Source organism: Notechis scutatus, chromosome Z (assembly GCF_049901735.1).
Source record: "Notechis scutatus isolate UNSWTSFEM ecotype Mainland chromosome Z, rNotScu1.2, whole genome shotgun sequence".
Lineage (NCBI taxonomy): Eukaryota > Metazoa > Chordata > Lepidosauria > Squamata > Elapidae > Notechis > Notechis scutatus.
The window spans coordinates 54,828,299-54,849,657 of record NC_142025.1 but is presented as its reverse complement, the minus strand read 5'-3'; the positions used below and the strand labels follow the sequence as shown (position 1 = coordinate 54,849,657).

The 21,359-nt window shown below is 40.0% G+C and overlaps 1 protein-coding gene across 14 annotated transcripts in view; it reads left to right on the top strand.

The window, feature by feature from the left end:
* Positions 1 to 11,568: 11,568 nt before the first annotated feature.
* The window catches only part of DNM2 (dynamin 2), a 176,922-nt gene continuing 167,131 nt past the window's right edge, over positions 11,569 to 21,359 (top strand). For all 14 annotated transcript variants that reach the window (XM_026688807.2, XM_026688802.2, XM_087945295.1 and 11 more), the window contains exon 1: positions 11,569 to 11,820. In XM_026688807.2, coding sequence (XP_026544592.1) covers positions 11,660 to 11,820 — 161 coding nt within the window. In that variant the 5' untranslated portion in view covers positions 11,569 to 11,659. The remainder of the gene's footprint in view (positions 11,821 to 21,359) is intronic.

The following is a 21,359-nucleotide window of genomic DNA, read 5'->3' as shown; positions in this document are numbered from 1 at the left end:
CGGGACAGTGTAGGAGCACATATAAATCTTACACGGAAGCTTTTTCGAACGCATCTTCAGAGGAATGGAGATATGTTAGTTCATTTAAACTGTATGAAGAGCATTTTTCAAGATTTGCAAGAAAAAGAGCTTATATTTAATGAACTGCAACAAGTCTACATAATATTATCTTCATTAGATCAAAGCTATGATGACTATGTGACTTCGTTAGAGGTATTGCCAAAAGAAAGCCTCTCATTAACCGAGATTACAGGCAGGCTACTAGAAGAAGCCAGAAGAAGGCGTGAGCGTGACGAGCTGAGAGAAGATAAGAAAGAAGAGAAATTATCTTCAAAGCTTGAAAGAAACCAGCAAAGCAAAGTAAAGCACCTGGAAGAAAAGAATTTATCTTCAACGGCATACACAATTAAAAAGTGTTTTAATTGTGGAGGCAGAGGACATTTGGCAAGATTCTGCAAAAAGAGAAAAAGCCAGAATGTAAAAAAGCCAAAGAAAGTATTTGAACTAGCCACGTTAAGCAACTCTGATGTGAAGAATAATTTATGGGTGGTTGACAGTGGCGCATCCCACTGCATCACAAGAGATAAGACAAAATTTATAAAAATGTCTACAAGTTCTCAACATATATCTCTTGCTAACGGCTGGAACCTGAAAGCTAAAGGTCAAGGTTTTGCACGTTGTCCGTACATAAACCAGGATATAAAAATGTTGTATGTACCGCAACTAAAGTTTAATTTGCTTTCAGTAAGGGTATTAGATAAATTAGGTTATGTAATTACTTTTAAAGATAATAATTGCATAATTGAAAAAGATAACAAAAGGGTAACTGCAGCTTTAAATGGAACATTATATGTATTAGATAATAGTAAGAAAGGGGAGGCTCAAACTGTATTTAATAATATAAAGCCTCATGATGAATGTATCCATTTATTGCATAGGCGTTTGGGGCATGTAAATTTTAAAATGCTAAAACGTACAGTTGAGTTATCTGAAGGAATAAGGTTAAAACCTTGTGATAAATATTTGCGTTGTAATGTTTGCTGTGAAGATAAGAGCAAGGTATTGCCTGCAAATAGGCTAAATGGTTTCAAAACAAAAGAACCTTTAGAAGTAGTATTTGCAGACATCATAGGTACAAAGAAACCCAGTATGGGGGGTGCTAGATATATACTGAGCATTATGGATCATTATTCTAGATATGGGTTTTGCTATTTAATGAAAAGCAAAACTGAAACATATCAACATTTTTTCAATTGGCTTAGGTTTGCTGAAAGAAAGTCTAAACGTCAACTGATAACCCTGGTGACAGATAATGGCACGGAATTTATTAATAACAAATTCCAGAACAGACTTAAGGTAGCTGGAATAGAGCATAAGAAGTCTGCTCCATACAGGCCAGAACATAATGCTTTTATTGAAAGAAGAGGCCAAACACTACAGGCAATGGTTAGAACAATGTTAAATGATTCTGGGTTACCTGATTCTTTGTGGGGGGAGGCTACAATGTGTGCTAATAACATATTGAACAACGTTGTTAATACAACGACAGGTGAAATTCCATTTACCAGGTGGCATGGCAGGAAACCTGATCTAAGTTACCTGCACACATTTGGTGCACCAGCATGGGTGCATATTCCTGCACAACTCAGAAAAAAAGGGCAACATAGAGCTAAAAGATTTTTCTTCGTTGGTTATCAGGCAAACCATAGGGCATATAGATTTTGGGAGAAAGGCACATCTAAAGTGTTATGTAGTGCTAGTGCCCAATTTCTAGAACATGAAGGATGGGAAAAATTAGTACAGGATGCCAATAAAGATGTAATTATTGAATCCTATAGAAATCCCATTAGTTATCCCTGTAACTTTAAAAATAAAGTAAAGAGTCAAATACAGGATGAAATAGTGCCCATAAAGGAAGAAACAGATTCAATAGCTGAACAGGATGAGGAAGATGAACAGGTAGTAGTTCATCAAAGTCCTCCTGTAAGCCCTGTAATTCCCAGAAGAACTACACGTATATCTAGACCGCCTGATAGGTACCAGGCTAACACAGTGTGCCAGATTAATGAAGTTCCTAATTCTGTAGAAGAAATAAAAAAGTATCCTAATAAGGAAAAAGAAAGATGGTATGCAGCAATGAATAAGGAACTGAATTCATTAAGAGATATGAAGATGTTTGAGAATGCCAAATTACCTGTAGGAAAGAAATCCATTGGCTGCAAATGGATATTTAAGGTAAAAATAGATAAAGATGGTAATTTAATCCATAAGGCAAGGTTAGTAGCCCAAGGTTTTAGGCAGAATGCTAATGACTATGATGAGGTGTTTGCACCTAGTCTTAAGGCAGCAACCTTGAGGGCAGCTTTAGTGTGGGCAGCTAGTAAAAATTATATAGTTAACCATCTAGATGTGGAAACTGCTTACTTGCACGCCCCATTAAAACATATTATTTATATGAAAAAGCCTGTTGGTATTAAAAGTGAAAATAAGGATAATAATGATTATTGGTTGTTAAAGAAAAGTCTTTATGGTCTTAAACAATCAGGCTATGAATGGAACCAGTATATTGTAAAGGAACTTAACAATATAGGATTTAAAGCTGGTTTAGCCGATCCATGTCTGTTTAAGAGGGAGACAAATGGGAAAGTATCATTATTATTACTATTCACAGATGATATTGCTTTGATAACTGAAACTAATGATGAAGCAAATAAAATAATAGCATCATTAGGAAAGAGAATAAAGATCAAGCAATTAGGGGAGATAAAGAAGTATCTCGGTTTGAATATAAAGAAAACACGGAAAGGTTTTAAGATATCTCAGGAAGATAAGATAAGCAAATTACTAAATGATTACAAGATGGAGCTTTGTAAGCCAGCTAAGACTCCAATGAGTCAGGAGTTTAGCAACACTGATGTACAAAGCCCTGAGTTTGATAAGGTGATTTATCAATCTTTAATTGGTAGTTTGAGTTATATTAGTAATTGGTCTAGACCAGATATTTCGTACTGCGTGAATCAGTTGGCTAGATTCAATTCTGCACCATGTGAAAGACACTGGATTGCAGCTAAGAGGATATTAAGATATCTTAAAAAGACAATGAATTATTCATTGTATTTAGAACCAAAGGGTGATTTAATTTTGAGTGCTTATGCAGATGCTAGCTTTGCATCAGAAAGAGACACTAGAAAGTCGACTTCAGGAACAGCCATAATGCTGGGTAAGACATTAATAGGCTGGAAGTCAATAAGACAACAGCATATAAGTTTGTCTACTATGGAGGCAGAATTCTCCTGTTTATCATTGTTATGTACAGAGTTAATAATGTATAAAAAAATGTTAATTGATATAGGTATAACTGTAGATTATCCTATAATTATACATGAAGATAATCAGGCAGCAATTCAAATGGCCACAAATATTGGAGTAAAAACAAGGAGCAAGCATACAGATCTAAGATACCTAAACGTGAGACAATCTGTAAGAAGTAAGATGATTCAGCTAGAGTACTGTATGTCGGAGGACAATTTAGCTGATAATTTTACTAAAGCCCAAGGTGCCAGTAAGCACCAGGAGAGTTGTGAAAAATATGGGATAAGATTGTAAAGGTATTATATATTTATTTCACCCAAAAGGGGAGTATGTTAGGTATAACATTGATACCAAATATGGTTTGGGTGAATAAATATATAAAACTTAGATATCATGGTTTAAGTGCTTATCACTTTAAGCACAATGCAGCAGGCAATTAGCCGATTAAGGGTGCGGTAAGAAGTTACAATATAAGGAAGCATTAGAAGCTGGAAAGCTTGCTGACTGTCTGTCTCTGTCTGGCTGTAACTGTTACTGTGTGCTGCTGCGACTAACTGTGATTACTGACTGTGAGTTACTGTGACTGAACTGTTATTGTTTGCTACTGTTTGCTGAATATCCAGCGTTTGTTTCTCTGGAGAGTGAAACCGGAGGAGGAGAAGATATCTTTATCGGCTGATAAAGATATTGCAAGGACTCTTAACTTGGACTATACTAGTGAGTCTTACTGGATGGAAATACTGTGAATGACTTAATGGACTGAATGACAATGCTTAAACTCTAACTGGATTAAAAACTATTTAAACTACAAACAGTGTTTGTGTTCAGTGTGTGTATACTCATTGGGCCCTTCCTGGCTTGACTACTGCTGCAATACTCTTCTAGGGGTTAATCCCCAAACCCTAACAAGGGGTAAGATATAATTTTATAAAAATGATTCTGCAAAAGTACATAAGATTGTATGGTAGATATTAGTATTTGAAATTGAACTAGAAAATTAAAATATTACATGAATTAATAATGCATTAAAGGGAAGCTATGAAAATGTTTAAGATTTGATAATAGAGTTTAATTTACTATGAAATATTGCTCTTATTATATTATAAACTCAATATTCCTTTTTTCTTGGTTTTATTATTACTTACTAAATTTAATATTATTTCCTTGTTTTATTATTTTGAAATGTAGTACTTAGAATGTACGAAGCAGAATCAGTATGGAAAGTATGTATTATTTTAAGTGTAAAATTTAGGGGAAAGATAAAAAGTTGTCATACTTCAATCAGTGGCTACAGGAGAAATATTGTACTAGAAAGAAAGGAAAAATAGATGATTGAAAGAGAACGGACAAAAGATGCAAGTATAATTATTTAAATTGAGATGAAATAAATAAAATAGAATTAAAAGAATGAATAGGAGAGAGAAAATATATAGAAAATATAGAATGTTAAATAAGATATGAAATAGTATATTATGTGAGCACGAATTTGATTTATGTCTGTACAAAAAGATCTAACCCGGGGTAAGCCGCTTTCCAAAAAGAAGTTTTATGTATTTATGTTTTGTGTAATGTTTGTTTATGTTTGAAAGGATGTTGGAAGAGAATTAATGAAACTATATATAATGAATATATATAATTTAAGGCAAAAGAAATACAATTAAACAGAAGGAAAGGGAGCAGTAAAGAGAAGTTGGGAAAGGATATGAAGTTGAACAGATAAGATAAATATATATATTAAATTGTGTTTGTATAGAAATGTGATAATTTGGAATTATCTTGCTTTTAAATAAGATATTCTATGTGTTTCTTAGAAAAAGGTATTTTATGTTACTACATCCTATGTTTTGTTTGCTTGTGTGTGTTTTAAAAAAAATTAATAAAATTTGTTAAAAAAAAAAGCCTTCTATTTTAAGATCTTTATCATATCTAGAATGTATTTGCACATATGACAACCAATTCATCCTAATACCTTGTACGTCTAATTCTTGCATAATTTAAGTTCACCCTTTCCATTCAATATTTCACCATATCTGTTTGTTCCTTTTTATATGTTATTGGATATGAAAATACTTTAATAGTTGATAACCAGACTGGAATTTTTAAGTAATGTTGCCTTTTAATTTTCTCCCAGTTTAATAACAAAGCCTCTCGTATATCATGTCTTCTGAAATACCCCTGTGTTTTAGTTCCCTTGTACCATAAGAAGGCGTGCCATCCCAACAACAAATCATGTCCTTCCAATGTCAATAATCTAGTATTTCTTAGTGTTATCCATTCCTTAATCCACATCAAGTTTGTCGTCTGATAATATAACTCCCAATTAGGCAGGCCAAATCCCCCCCTTGTTCTAGCATCTTGCAACAGTTTTAATTTTATTCTCGCTTTCTTTCCCTGCCAAATATACTTCAACACTATTTTATTTAAATCTTCAAAATAATCTTTCCCTAACCTAATTGGAATTGTATGGAACAAATATAAAATTCTAGGTAATATATTCATCTTAATTGTTGATATTCTCCCTATTAGTGATAGTTGTAAATTTTCCCATTTGCCAAATCTGTCACAATTTGTTGTTTGAGTTTATGATAATTATTCTCTTTAAGTGTACTGCATCTTGCTGTCAAATGTATCCCCAAATACTTAACCTTATTTCTGCCCTGGATCTTCAAAACTTCCACCAATTCTTCCTTTTGTATTGCTAACATATTCTTTGTCAAAATCTTTGTTTTATCTTTATTTATTTTCATATTCCTCTATCTTTTCTACCAATTTAAGTGCTATTTCTAGTGGGTCCTCTAAAATAAAAACCAGATCATTTGCAAATGCTTGCAATTTATATTCTTCCTTTTTAATTTTCATTCCCTTTATATCTCTTGCTTCTCTAATATTTCTATTTAACACTTCTAATGTTAACACAAACAGAGATGACAGTAGACAACCTTGTCTTGTCCCTTTCCTTATGTCAATAGAGTTTGTCAGTTCTCCATTTATCATTACCTTTGCTGTTTGTTTATGATATATAGCTTCAATGGCTTGAATAAATTTCTTACCAAAGCCCATCTGCTCCATCTGTAATAACATAAATTGCCAATTCACATTGTCAAAGGCTTTCTGTGCATCTAAAAATATCAAAGCCATTTGTTTTTCAGGATGTGCCTCATAGTATTCCAGAGTGTCCAGAATTATTCTCATGTTATCTTTAATTTGTCTCTTTGGCAGAAACCCATTTTGATCAGGATGAATAAAGTTATTTAAATATTTTTAAGTCTTTCTGCCAATATTGAAGCGAAGATTTTATAGTCTGAATTTAGCAGGGAGATAGGTCTATAATTCTTAATTTGTTGTGGGTCGGCGTCCTCCTTTGGCACAAGTGTGACACATGCTTCTGACCACGATTTGGGTATCCTCATCTTTAGCATGATTTCATTCATAACTTCTAACAATGGAAGATTCAACAATTCCTGTAATGTCTTATAAAATTCCGCTGGCAGTCCATCCAGACCTGGTACCTTTCCAATATTTTGTTTTTTAAGTGCTTCAGTTAACTCCATCATAGTTATATTCCCTTCTAGCATCATTTCAGTATCTTTAGGTATCTGGGGTAAATTCGCTTTCTGCAGGTATTGTTTAACTCTTTCCTCCTCTATGTTCTCTTGTTCATACAGTTTTCCATAGTAATCTTGTATAATTTTTTTCTTCTCTCTATTTCCATAGCAAATTTGCCCTTGATTGTGTATTAGTTGCATTATTTTTCCTGATTCTCTCTCTTTTTTCAATTTGTATGCTAACCATCTACCTGGTTTATTTGCATCGTCAAAGTAGTTCTCTTTAGCACCTCTAATTTATGTTTAATTGTGTCCATTTTTATTTTAATGTCCTTTTTTTGTGGAAGTTTCTGTAACTCTTGTAATCTCTTGTAATCATCCTCTAATGTTTTAAAAGCTTGTCTTTTCTTAGTATTTCTTTTCCTTGTATAGTCTATTATCAAGCCTCTGGCGTAAGCCTTCATTGTATCCCAAAGATTCTGCATTGATGTGTCCTCTTTTCTGTTTTCTTTAAAGAAGAAATCCAATTCTTTCTCCATTTTCTGTACAAAATCCTTCTCTTTTAATATAGTATTGTTTAAGGTCCATCTAGATCTTCTCCTTTGTCCTTTTCATTTAATTATCATTGGATTGTGGTCTGCCCAAGTACTTGTTTCTATATCAATTTCCTGTATATTAAAAATCAATTCTGTTGACATCCATATCATATCTATTCTAGACCATGATGAGTGTCTATTTGAGTAAAAAGTATATTGTCTATTTTTAGCATTTCTTTCTCTCCTCACATCTTTTAAATTTATTTCGTCTGTCATTTTAAAAAAGGATTTTTGAAGATTCTTTCTACTTTGCTTTATTGTTTTCTGTGTTTTGTAGCCCAATTTCTCATCTACTATTCCATTGAAGTCTCCCATCATGCAAATATTAACATAGTCCAATTCAATTATTTTCATGTGTAATTTTCTATATAATTCTTCTTGGTTATCATTTGGAGCGTAAATTGCTATTAAAAGTATTTTCATATTATTGTCCATTATTTCCACCATCAAGATTCTTCCATCATCATCTGTATAGATTTGTTCCACTGGAATTGTGTCTCTAATATATAAAACCATTCCTCTTTTCTTAGTTCGTGTCAATGCAGTAAATATTTTCCCTAATTTTGGCTGTATCAATATTTGTTTGTGTTGCTTTTTAATATGTTCTTCTTGTAGGCAGATTATATCAAATTTTAATTTATCTAATTTATGAAATGTTTTCCTTCTTTTAATAGCTGAATTAAGTCCATTTATATTACTTGTAATCAATTTTTTCTCTTCCATATTTATACTTTATAAGAAGGGTTTGCTGCTCTAGTAGATCTCAGTTTTCATTCTCTAGGTTCCACATTGCCGCCTACTGCACCTTCTTCTTTTTCAGTCACTACTAGACATTCCTCTTAGAATTCAATTAATGACTCTTTTCTTCCTGCCTCTTCCTCTTTCCCTCTAAAATATTCAACATAAAATAGTTCTGCTTTCTCAATTGAATCTATTCTGTGTCTTTGTTCTTGCCATGTAAACATGAGACCTTCTGGTATCAGCCATCTGTAATTAACACCTTTCTTGAGTAATATTTTAGTCAGAAATTGATATTCTCTTCTCATTTCTCTCACTCTTCTTGGTACTTGTTTCAGAACCACAATTTCCTTGTCTTTGTATTTCAATGTTTTCTCTCTTGCAATCTGTAATATTTGCGTTTTAATTGCTTTCTTAGTAAATCTTATATGGACTTCTCTTGGTAGTTTATTTCTCATTGCATATTTTGTAAAAAGTGTCCTTTAAGACCACTTGGAAGCTACATGTTCCAGAATGGAGAGTCTCACATGGTAAGTGTACATTGGGAGCATATTAAACCTGTGCGTCCAGCCCTGCCCTAGATCCCAACTGGCTTCTAGATACAATTTAAAAGGCTGGTTTTGAGGGGTCCTTGTTGCTCTCTGAGCTTGGTTATTTTCTTGCAGACATTTCATTACTCAAAATAGGTAATATCATCAGTGGTCAAGGCTGTTTTTAATCTAGAAAGTCATTTTTGGTGTTGGAAGAGATATCCATCTGGTTTAGTTCCAAGCTGGGAGAAAGACAATGGAAACATGGAGGCTGATTGGAAAAGTGATTTAATGATGAACAGGGGGGAGGTGTTTAATATCTTCTTTTGGCTTTGTTCCTGTGCAAGAACATGTATTATTTTGGCTGTTGTCGGATTCCAATAGGGTCATGTAGGGGTTATGTAAGGATCATAGCTGGCTCTATAGACAAAAGAGGAAATACAAATCCTAGGTGCTTGTCTGAGCTAATTTGGTCAACCTCTGGCTTATTGTTTATCTGAGCTCCCAGGTTTGAAGTTTGGGCTGTTCTGGGATGGTACAATGAAGGGGCTTGTGTTCAAAAGGGCGTTGGGCAATTCCTATTGTGGCTTAATGGCTTTCGTTCTGTGTTGCATCTTGGGTGAGGGGCTGCTTCTAATCCTACCATTCTGCCTTTGTTCAGACTTTGCTGCAGGGAATTTCAAAATATCCTGTCTTGAACAGATTTCTGCCTGCAGTATTTGCTTTCCTTATGAATAGAGCGATCTAGATGCTTGTCTTCCTCTTTCAATAAGCTCTTTATCTCTTAAGTGTTGACATCTGCTGTGGGCTATTAAGAAAAAGTGAGTGCTGCTTTCTGCCTCTAAAAAGATGTCTCTCCATTTCTCCCTTTGGGGAAATATAATATTCTGCCTTTTTAATATTTCTCAAAATATTTCATTCTTCTAGGAGTGGGTGGGGGCTTCCCAAAATGGCTTGGCTATTGGATAACCATAGGACTTTTATTCTAACTAGAATCAGTTTGATAAGGAGAAATTGTTTTGAGTTTACTGTAATCCCCTACTTCTAGGACGTATCTAATGAAACTATCTTTGGTAATTACAGTTATCTTCATTATTGGAGGGGTATCCTATTATAAAGTCAGATGACAGGATGGATAACTGAACATTTTTTCTCAAAATTTATTGTATAAAACAGTATCCATTGGCACTGTTGGAAGAAATATCCTTCTGGGTTCAGTTCCAAGTGGGGAAAAAGACACTGGAAACATGGAGGCTGTTTGGAAGGTTTAATATCAGGACCACATGGCCTGGAGTTCCAGAGTGAAAAGGAAGGAGATCAAAAAAAGACTGAGATGCTGAGAGTGCCTTTATACCCTCTGTTGGGATTTGAATTTGAGCTTGTATTCTGATTGGTTGTCAGACTCCCATGAAGGGCAACTCTGTAGGCTTTCCTGAGTTCCAGACTTGGTTGAGCCTTGCTGGATGATGATGCACTGAAAAGGGCTTTTGGCAATTGCTTTACCTGGAGATCTTTGTTATTTAAAGTATTCTGGCCCAGGCCTTAATGGCCCACCCATTAACGAAGGTGGGGGTGAGTTTCTGCTTCTGAGGTGAGTTTTTGCTTCTGAGTTTCTACTCTTTTTTAGAGGAAATATTCTGCCTTTTTAATATTTCCTAGGCTATTTCAATTTTCTAGGAGAGGGGTGGGTCATAACTTCCTACAGTACAATGGTTTACCCTAAAGCAGGGAGGGGAAAAAACCCCAAACACCTTAACAAAAGTTGCCAGGTTCCTAAAGATATGTGTGTACAAGATTTTAATATTAATCAGAATAAGTTGGAATGAATTTGGACGTCTTCTGGTCCACCCCCTGCTCAAGCAGGAGACCTTATACCATTTCAGACAAATAGCTGTCCAATCTCTTCTTAAAAGTGCCCAGTGATGGGCCCCCAACAACTTCTGAAAGCACTGAGTGCTTCTCATTGTCAGAAAATTTCTCCTTAATTGGAGAAATGGATCTCTCTTTGTTAAGTTTTCATCTGATGCTTTTCTTGCCTTCTGAAGAAAAATTTGACTCCCTCCTCTGACAGTCCCTCAAATATTGGAAGGCTGCTACATTACCCCAGTCTTTCTCTTCATTACACATATCCATGGAGTTCCCGTAATTTAGCCTCCAGTCCCCTAATCTTGTTTGTTGTCCTTCTCTACACTCTTTATAAAGTTTCAATATCTTTTTAGAATACTGGCGACCAAAACTGCTAGCATGGTCTTGCTTAGTGCAATCAACCTATGCTTCCCATGAGGAAATGAAGTTTAGTAGCAAATCAAATGGCAATAATATGTAATTTAAGTGCAATAAAACAGAATGCATCACAAGCCCTTTCAGCTAAATACTCTGTGAAAAGTAAATTGGACTGAAGTGATTGACCATTTCCTTCATGGGATAGAAATACTGTCCAATAAAGAGCGAAAATAACTTGAAGGGTGGGGTGATCTCTTGTTTTGATGATTCGTTGTTGTAAATAAATGGATAGGTCGCTTACCAAATTTAAAAAAGCACATAAAGAGGCCAAAGGGGGAGGGCAGGTTTATACTAAGGCAGCATTATACTATACATTGTGCTCTTAAAGCTATTGGCTGTTTGAACCAAGAGTCTGTCGAATGACACATAATTTGTCCTATTAGAATGCTGACTGGAAACAGACATAATAGATAAATGTCAACCTATCATTATGGGAGCCTGCTAAATTCTCCTTTACTATTGGCTTTGAACGGGAAACGACAGTTTCTATAAGCAATAGTAATAGCGATTGACAGATTTAGGGCGGGCCGAAGAGCAAACGGGCGTCGCTGAGGCCGGATGAGAAGAATCCAAAGGGGAAGTTTGTGGGTTGTTACCTGGGGCTGTTAAAGGAAGCGGTGGAGTGTGGGGGGATTTACCCCCCCAGGTCGTTGCTATGGGCAACCGAGGAATGGAAGAGTTGATTCCGCTGGTTAACAAGCTACAGGATGCTTTCAGCTCTATTGGACAAAGCTGCCACCTCGACCTGCCACAAATCGCCGTGGTGGGTGGTCAAAGCGCGGGGAAGAGCTCGGTCCTCGAGAATTTCGTCGGCCGGTAAGTCGAGCGATCGTTCTAACGAAGGGAAGTCAGAGAGGGCAAAATGCCGACCGAGTTTTTTGATCGGCCGGCTTATAGTAGCCGACGGAGTTTGCGGAAATGCCCTCTGAGAACGTCACGCTTGTCTCAAGCGATGATTTCGGAAGCAGCCACCATTAGAGGTGGCCTTAGTGTAATCGCTCTCTGTGAATAACTTCCTTTGCCAAAACGTATCGTATTTCGTGAACGTTCCGGTTACGCTAGTTGCGTTAGCTGAGCAAGAAGTTCACAGAGATACCAAAAGTGGCGGTCTCGAACAGAGGTTTCCGAGTGGGTTGTCATGCGTGACTTGGGAATAGCGAGGTGGGGTGATGTTTTTTGGCGGATGGGACTCTCCCGTCCCTTCCCAGCTTCATTGACAGGTTACAGGGAAGCGGCTGTCCGAAGAGTCCCCGCCGCCTGTCTTTTCGGGTAAATGGTAGGATGGTGCTAGAAGCGACCTTCGTACTCCTTCTACCCTTATCTTGTTCAGAAGATGCCGCTTCATTGTTTCCTGGAAATTTTGGTCCGGTTCTCATGTTATATTTTCATCGGTAATTGAGCAGCTGATGTTATAAATAATGAAAATTGAAGTGATTTTTCATGTAACGTTTTAAGTTTCTCTTTTGCAAAATATCTCCTAGTGTATTAACGTTCTTTGTAGTCCCACTTTTTTAGTACTTTGCCGCTTGCAGAAACTTTCCAGTGACTAATTTGTTTATGAATTATTTTTGTTACTATGTAAACAGAAGATACGTTTTTAAGGCCCTTCCTTAAAAGTTGCATGAGTAGAAAAAGCATTACCTTCTTTTCTTTTGTGTGCAGATGGTGCATTAGTCTTAGAATAACAATTTAAAAATCTTATTAACCTGGACTTGTGTACTATCTGCATGGGATTGCATTTTGGGTGCTTGGCACCCAACTCACATTTATGGCCTTTTGCATAAATACTGGAATTCACTTCTGGTTTCCTGCAAAAAATGCCCATTGGGTATGTAGGAAGAAATATCCATCTGGTTCTGTTCCAAGCCAGGAGAAAGGCCCTGAAGACAAAATGGAGGCTGATTGGAAAGAAGCACATGGATGGTTCTGGTGCAGCTGACCATGGAGTTTAAAGCGAAGGGTTTTTATACCTTCTCTTGGGCTTGGCTCTTGAGGTTCCCGTTCCTCTGCAAGAACATGTATTCTGTTGGCTGTTGTTAAACTCCCATGGGACCATGTACAAATCCCAGGAGTTTGTCTGAGCTAAGTTTGGTTGAAGTTGCTGAGGATGATGCAATGTCTTCAGGAGATTGTGCAATGTAGTAAACTCTGTGTATTGGTGGGTTAATCCTACCATTGTTGGATCTTGGGTGAGGGTATTTGCTTATGAATAGAGTTATCTATCTCCTAAGTGCTGACATCTGCTGAGGGCTATTAAGAAAGGTGGGGGCTATTTTCCAAGAGCATGTTTCTCCATTTCTCATCCAGGGAAATATAATATTCTGTCTTTTTAATATTTCTCAAAATATTCCATTCTTCTAGGAGAGGGGTGGGTGCTGACTTTCTACAGGTAGAGTTGGTTTGGTTAACTACCATAACATTTCTTAATTACTACAAAAAGGTTGTTAAATGGGTGTGTTCATGTGATGACCCGGGGTGGGATTCTACTAGTTCTGTCTGATTCTGTAAAATCGGTAGCTCTGAAGAGCAGCAGACATAGAACTCTTACCTGACCTTTATTTCCTGGTTTTTCAACCAGGCACAGCTGTGGTTGAAAAAGCAGGAAAAAAGTGCTTTTTTCAATCTCTGTGCACCCGCGCAGCACTGTTCAGCTGTCCAGGCAGCAAGCAAACACATGTGCATGCATGCACAAATCATAAATCACCGAACCGGTAGTTACAGTGGTCGGATCCCACCCCTGGATGACCTATTTAACCAAGTTGAATTACAACCATAATTTAGGCTTAACTATGGTCATAAGTGGAGTATAGTATTTTTCCCCACAGTTAGCCATAGTCGTCATCTCAAGCTACTGATCCCTCTTGTGGTAGCCATTGTAGGAAGTTAGCACCCACACCTCTCCTAGAAAATTTAAATAGCCTAGGAAATATTAAAAAGGCAGATATTTCCCCTAAAAAGAGTAGAAACTCAGAAGCAAAAACTCACCTCAGAAGCAGAAACTCACCCCCACCTTTGTTAATGGGTGGGCCATTAAGGCTTGGGCCAGAATACTTTAAATCAGGGGTCCCCAACCACCGGTCCGCGGACCGGTACCGGTCCGTGGAACAAGTCCTACTGGGCCGCTGGCTTGCTGGGCGCCGCCATCTTTTTTTGATGAAAAAGTGCTTCCGGTGAGCTTTTCCGGGTAGAAAGCTCACTGGAAGCACGTTTTCATCAAAAAAAAGATGGCGGCACCAATGCTTCCGGTGAGCTTTTCCAGGTAGAAAGCTCACCGGAAGCACGTTTTCATAAAAAAAGATGGCGGCACCAACGCTTCCGTGAGCTTTTCCAGGTAGAAAGCTCACCGGAAGCACTTTTTCATCAAAAAGATGGCGGCGCCAGCGCTTCGTGAGCTTTTCCGGGTAGAAATGGCTTTCTACCGGAAAAGCTCACCGAGCGTGAGGCCGCCATCTTTGATGAAAAGTGCTTCCGTGAGGTCACCGGAAGCACTTTTTCATCAAAAAGATGGCGGCGCCCAGCTGATGCCGGTACCGGGCAGCGGTGTAAAAAGGTTGGGGATCACTGCTTTAAATAACAAAGATCTCCAGGTAAAGCAATTGCCAAAAGCCCTTTTCAGTGCATCATCATCCAGCAAGGCTCAACCTAGCCTGGAACTCAGGACAGCCTACAGCAGTGATCCCCAACCTTTTTTATGCCGCGGCCTGGTACCGGCATCAGCTGGGCGCCGCAGCCCGGTACCGGCATCAGCTGGGCGCCGCCATCTTTTTTGATGAAAAAGTGCTTCCGGTGACCTCACCGGAAGCACTTTTTCATCAAAAAAAGATGGCAGCGCCAGCGCTTCCGGTGAGCTTTTCCGGGTAGAAAGCCATTTCTACCCGGAAAAGCTCACTGGAAGCACTTTTTCATCAAAAAAAGATGGCGGCGCCCAGCAAACCAGCGGCCCGGTAGGACTTGTTCCACGGACCCGTACCGGTCCACGGACTGGTGGTTGGGGACCCCTGGCCTACAGTATTGCCCCTGCATGGCCTTACGGGAGTCTGACAACCAATCAGAATGCAAACTCTAATTCAAATCCCAATAAAGGTTATAAAACCCAGGCACTCTCAGCACCTCAGCCCTTTTTTTGATCTCTTCCTTCAGCTTGAAGCATGTGATCATCCTTCTTTGGAGCTTCAAGCCATGTGGTCTTGCTGTCCACCATTAAACCATCTTTCTTAACAGCGTCCATGTTTCCAGTGTCTTTTTCCCCACTTGGAACTGAACCCAGAAGGATATTTCTTTCAACAATTGTCATATATTGCAGGGATCCCCAACCTTTTCGACGCCGCGGCCCGGTTCCGACATCAGCTGGGCGCCGCGCCGGTACAGCGTCAACTGGGCGCCGCCATCTTTTATGACGAAAAGGCGCTTCCGGTGGCGTCACCGAAGCGCTGTTTCGTCATAAAAGATGGTGGCGCCAGCGCTCTGGTGAGCTTTTCGGGTAGAAATGGCTTTCTACCCGGAAAAGCTCACCGAGCGCTGGCGCCGCCATCTTTTATGACGAAACAGCACTTCCGGTGAGCTTTCTACCCGGAAAAGCTCACCAGAAGCGCTTTTTTACCAAAAAAAAAGATGGCGGCGCCCAGCAACCAGCGGCCCGGTAAGGCTTGTTCCGCGGCCCGGTACCGGTCTGCGGACCGGCGGTTGGGGACCCCTGATATATTGCATTGTTATTCTATTTAAAGTTACTTATATGTAGGGTAGAATTATTTCATTAATTATTTTTCTTTTGAGGATCAGAAGTGTATTTTCTCTAGACTTTTATCCCACCTTTATTACTTTATAAGTAACTCAAGGCAATAAAGATTCCTTTATTCCTCTTCCTGTTTTGCTTAAAACAACAACCCTGTGAGGTGAGTTGGGCTAAGAAAGTCACCCAGTTGATGTGAAGTAACCGAACTGGTGGAAGTAGAACTGATAGTCTCCTGATTTATAGGCCAGTACCTTAACCACTAGACCAGATTAGCTCTTCATGACTTATTAATGTATAAAAGGGAATTCACCTAATTATCTATGCTAAGTAACTTCAGAGGGTTACTTGAGTTAGTCTGTTATAAGAAAAACAGAGATTTTCAACAGCTTAAATATATTAAATATACAGTGTTATTGGAGATTAGAATGATCTTTCTTGTATAGATATTCTCATTTAGAAAATTGATAGGATAGAGAAAATAAATATAAGAATATTTTAAAAATATAAAAGGAATAAAAATAACAAATATCTCAAATGGCTAAAAAGGTTTTATCTTTGCATCAAAATAAAGCAATATTGATGAGCTTTCCCAAAGTAAATATTTTATAAATTTATGCTGCTTCTCTAATTGTTACCTTTTAAACTTTAGAGGGAATATTAAGAGCAAAATCAGCCATGATCAGGCACCTATGAATGAAGGCATATGGTGGTCACAGAACGGGCATTTATAATGTAATTCAAACCAATATACAATGTCATAAAATGAAGCTCATTTACTCAGAAATATCCCAGTTTTTTTCTGAGTTTATTTTATGAATAAAATATTTTAAAACTGATTAAAATTATTTTAAGCAAGGATGTTATATACTGATGCTATATATTTGAACTTAATGTATGTGGAGTCCTATCTTGTCTCTCATTTACTGACAATCTTGACCAATTAACTTGTTAACTTCATGTAACATTAAACAAATTAAAGCAAATATTCGAGTAAAACATTATTTCTGTTGAGAGACATTTGTCGGTGGGGCAAAATGGTGGCCACAAGGCAAACAGCTTCATTTTGCTTCCTTGGGTGGTCTGCACAGTACTGCAGAAGCTTCTGAATACAGACCTCTCTAAGGCAACATAATGAAGCAGAGCTCTGCGGTGGGCAGCAACCATGTGGTTGCCATTTTGTCCGCCCATTTGTGGGTGGGGACATTTGTGGGTGGGGACAAAATGGCAGCTGCCTTATAAATGGCCAGACAAATTGCTTCATTTTGCTGCTTTAAGAGAGGTCTCCATAGTACTGAAAGAGCTCACTGTTTAGAGCTATTTAAAGCAGCAAAATGAAGCAGTTTGTCCTCAGCCTATGTGGCGGTAAGAGGGTGGATTTGATTTAAATCGTTGATTTAAATCATTTAAATTACTAATAAAAAGGCTTGATTTAAATTATAATTTTTAAAGAGCAACTGTCATCTCTGTCCCTCAGCGGCTCCTTCTCTGATCCACTGTTGACTCACCAGCAGTCCCATTCACTTTAATGGGATGGCTGGTGATGCAGCAGTGACACAAGAAGGTGAGGGGCATGGGAGGCAGCAAGTGAGTGGATGCCCAGTAACAGGCGCTGCCATGATGGATCTGAAATGACAGGTGCTCCTTAAATGATAAGGATTCATTCTTGTTGGTAGTTAGAATCTTTAATATTATTATTTGCATACAAAATGAAGGTTTCCTGTTTATTTATTTATTTGATTTATATTGCCGCCTATTCGCCCATGACAACTCAAGGTGGCTTACACAATGTAAAATCATATTTAAAACAAAATAAAAAATAAAAACAATAAGAACTAACAAAAAGAATCAAATAAATTAGTAAAGTACAATACAACAAAATTTGGGAAAATAAAAAACAAAACAAAAACCAACTCCCATCCCCCCCACCCCAGCGACAGCGAGTCACACTAGCCATCTGATGGGTTCCCTCCCTCTCTGGGTTCCCCAGGCCCACTGGCAAAACCAGGTCTTCGGTTTCTTTCGGAATAGTATTAACTAGAGGGCCATTCTTAATCTCTGGGAGAATGATGTTCCAGAGAGATGGAGCCACCACAGAGAAGGCCCTTCTTCTAGGTCTCACCAGGTGTATCTCCCTCAGGGGTGGGACCTGCAGCATTCCCTGCCTCCTCGCTCTAATGGGTTGGGTAGATGTCACTGGCAAGAGATGTTTCCTCAGATAACCTGGACCCAAGCCATGAAGGGCTTTAAAGGTGACAACCAGCACCTTGAATTGCACCCGGAAGCAAATTGGCAGCCAATGCAGCTCCTGCAGGAGAGGTGATATATGTGCACATCAGACAGGCATGATATTTTTCCGATTAAAATCGGAATTCCTATTTTTTTCGGAATCGCCCGGGCGGTGCGAGCGGAGCCCGGCGAGCGGCGGGCGCGCGTGGCGGTCGGTGCGGGCGGGTGGGTGGGCGCGCGCGGCGGCGGGTCGGTGCGAGCGGAGCCCGGGCGAGCGGCGGGCGCGTGCGGTGGGCGGGCGAGCGGCAGCTGGGCGGGCGGTGCAGGCGGTGCGAGGGGCGGGCGAGCGGCAGTCGGGCGGTCGGTGCGAGCGGCGGTCGGTGCGAGGGGCGGGCGAGCGGTGGGCGCGCGCAGCGGTCGGTGCGAGTGGCGGTCGGGCGGTCGGTGCGAGTGGTGCGAGGGGCGGGCGAGCGGCGGACGCGTGTGAGGGCGGTCGGGAGCGCGCGGCGGGCGCGGCGGCGGGCGGGCGATTTCTTGGCGCGCGGTGGGGGGTCTCTTTTGGCCGGCCCCGATTTTTTTTTCTGAGGGGAATATCATGCCTGATCAGAGTCTGCATAAAATCATACGGGCTGCTGCATTTTGCACCAATTGGAGCTTCCGGATGCTCTTCAAGGGCAGCCCCATGTAGAGCGCGTTGCAATAATCAAGATGGGAAGTGACCAGGGCATGAGTGACTGTGAGTAGGGAACGCTGATCCAAGAAAGGGCGTAACTGGTGCACAACCCGCAGATGCGCAAAGGCCCTCTTGGCCATGACTGCCACCTGCTCTTTGAACAAGAGTCGTGAGTCCAGGAGAACCCCCAGATTACGCACAAGGTCTGTTTGGGGTAGTGCCACCCCATCCAAGACTAAAGGTGGTAATTCTCCCTGAACCAACAAACCCCAGACCCAGAGCCACTCGGTCTTGCATGGGTTTAGTTTCAACCCGTTGCTCCCTATCCAGCCCCTAACAGCCTCCAGACATTGCAAGAGGGAGGACACAGCAACATTTAACTCACCACAGGCCGAGACATAGAGTATCATCAGCATATTGGCAATGGTGGCGGATGATCTCACCCAGCGGTTTCATATAAATGTTGAACAGGAGTGGAGAGAGTCCCAAGCCTTGCGGAACCCCATAAAGCAGTGGGCGAGGGTTGGATCTCTCCCCTCCTATTAACACTGACTGAGAGCGGCCGCAGAGGAAGGAAGTGAACCAAGACAGCACAAGGCCTCCCACTCCCATCCCCTGAAGCTGTCCCAGGAGAATCCCATGTTCAATGATATTGAAAGCCGCTGAGAGGTCAAGTAGAGCAAGGAAGGATGCACTACCCCCATCCTGCTCCCTCCAGAAATAATCCAGAAGTGCAACCAATGCTGTTTCTGTCCCAAATCCAGGCCTGAATCCTGATTGGTAGGGGTCGAAATAATCTGTTTCATCCAGAAACCTCTGGAGCTGCTGCACAACCACCTTCTCAACAACCTTCCCCCAAAAGGGAAGATTGGAGGCAGGTTGGAAATTATCCAACCGGGTAATTTAGCTTGCAGAGCTTGGATTCATTGAATGAGTTTACCAAAAATGTAAATATTGCAGAATATACAGCTTCATGCTACTAACTAACTCATGCTGAATAAACTAAATTATCAATGAATCTTAAATAGAAAATATCTTTAGGCAGATATTTACTCCAAAAGCATTTTATTAAAATAAATTTGATAAAAATAAAAAATATCCAATTTAAATTTTAAAAAATCTGATTTTTTTATTTTTTTAAAAAAATCATTGATTTTTGTCCACCCTGGGCAGTAACCTGAATGCAGCTGCCATTTTGTGGGCAGGAGAAAATGGTGGCTCTTTCGGAACTGTGCCATGTAGCCATGCAAAGAAGGAACTCAGCTCCAGTGCTCTGGAAGACCTCGGAGCTTTTCAAAAGGTGAGAAGGTTGTTTGGCCTAGTGGGTTAGGAATCAGCCCTAAGGCCTAGAAGGGACCCAGTGGGGTGTAGTATAGAATCGTAGGGTTGGAAGTGACCTCGGAAATCTTAGTCCAACCCCATGCTCAAGGCAGGAATTTTATACCATCTCAGTCAAATGGTTAACCAGTCTATTGTATTTTTGAAAACCTCGACTAATAGAGTGCCCCACAATCCTAGAATAGGGTTGAAGGCAAGCTATTCCATGGATTGATTGCTCTCACTGACAGAAAAGTTTTCCTTACTTCTAGGTTGTACTTCTCTTGGACAAGTTTCCACCCATTACTTCTTGACCTTCTCTCTGGTGCCCTCTTCTTTGTGACAATACCTCTAATGCTGAAAGACAGCTATCCTGCCCACCCTAATCTCTTTAATGCCGTGTTTCTCATATAATAAGGCCGGGTCTTTTTTTTTTTTGAGCCTCGAAAAAATGACTAGGCCGTCTTTTCGGGGGTGACTTAATTCCCCCCCCTTGCATCTTCGGGCGGGCGGGCAGCGACGACTTGGATGTTGACCTCGGCATTGGTGGGGCACTTTGTATCGGTGTCAACGCAGGCAGCACCATATCCAGGTGTGCAACAAAAGTACTTCCTAACGGCAAGCCCCCCCACCATTTCCCCCCCATTTCACATGTTTTAATATAGGCCTTAATTTGGGGGAAGGGGCTTAATTTCATTTCATACCTATAAAACATGCTGGGACTTCCTATTGGGGGAGGCCGTATTGTTGAAGAAACGGTAGGCTAGACATATCTAACTCTCAACCATTCATCAATATTGTAGTACAATGTAAAGCGATAATACCACTTCTCCTTTGATACGTTTCTATCTGTTACTTTTTGGCTTGTCCTCAGGTGCTTTGGAGAATAGGTCGTTCTCTTATCTGTGACAGCCCCTCAAATATTTGAAAATATTCCGCCTTCACTCGAGCAAGGCTGAAGTTTCCCACGCTGCTCGCACTTCAGCACTTTGACTCCCAGGGACAGCTATCCAAGCTATCTGCAAAATCTCTTTCTCTCTTGAGAAGTGCTTGCAGAAGCAGCGCATGAAACTTCAGCCGGGCTCTTGAGAGACTAGAGTGACTCTGGCTGCTTCTCTCCCGAGCGCTCCTCAAGAGAGAGAGATGATTTTGCAGGTATCTTGGCTGAACTCCTGTCCCTGGGAGTCAAAGCGCTGAAGTGCGAGCGGCACGGGAAATTTTGGCCGGGCTCTCAAGAGATGAGAATGACTCCAGCTGCTTCTCTCTGCTAACAGGTGGCCAAGCTGCTCTGGGATGACCAAAAGGCCAGTCTTGTGATTACTGCAGCTCTGGAATATGGGACCAGCCCGTGGTGGGGTTAGAAATCTCTGCCATAGGGGGTGGCACGTATAATGTGCAAATTTGCAG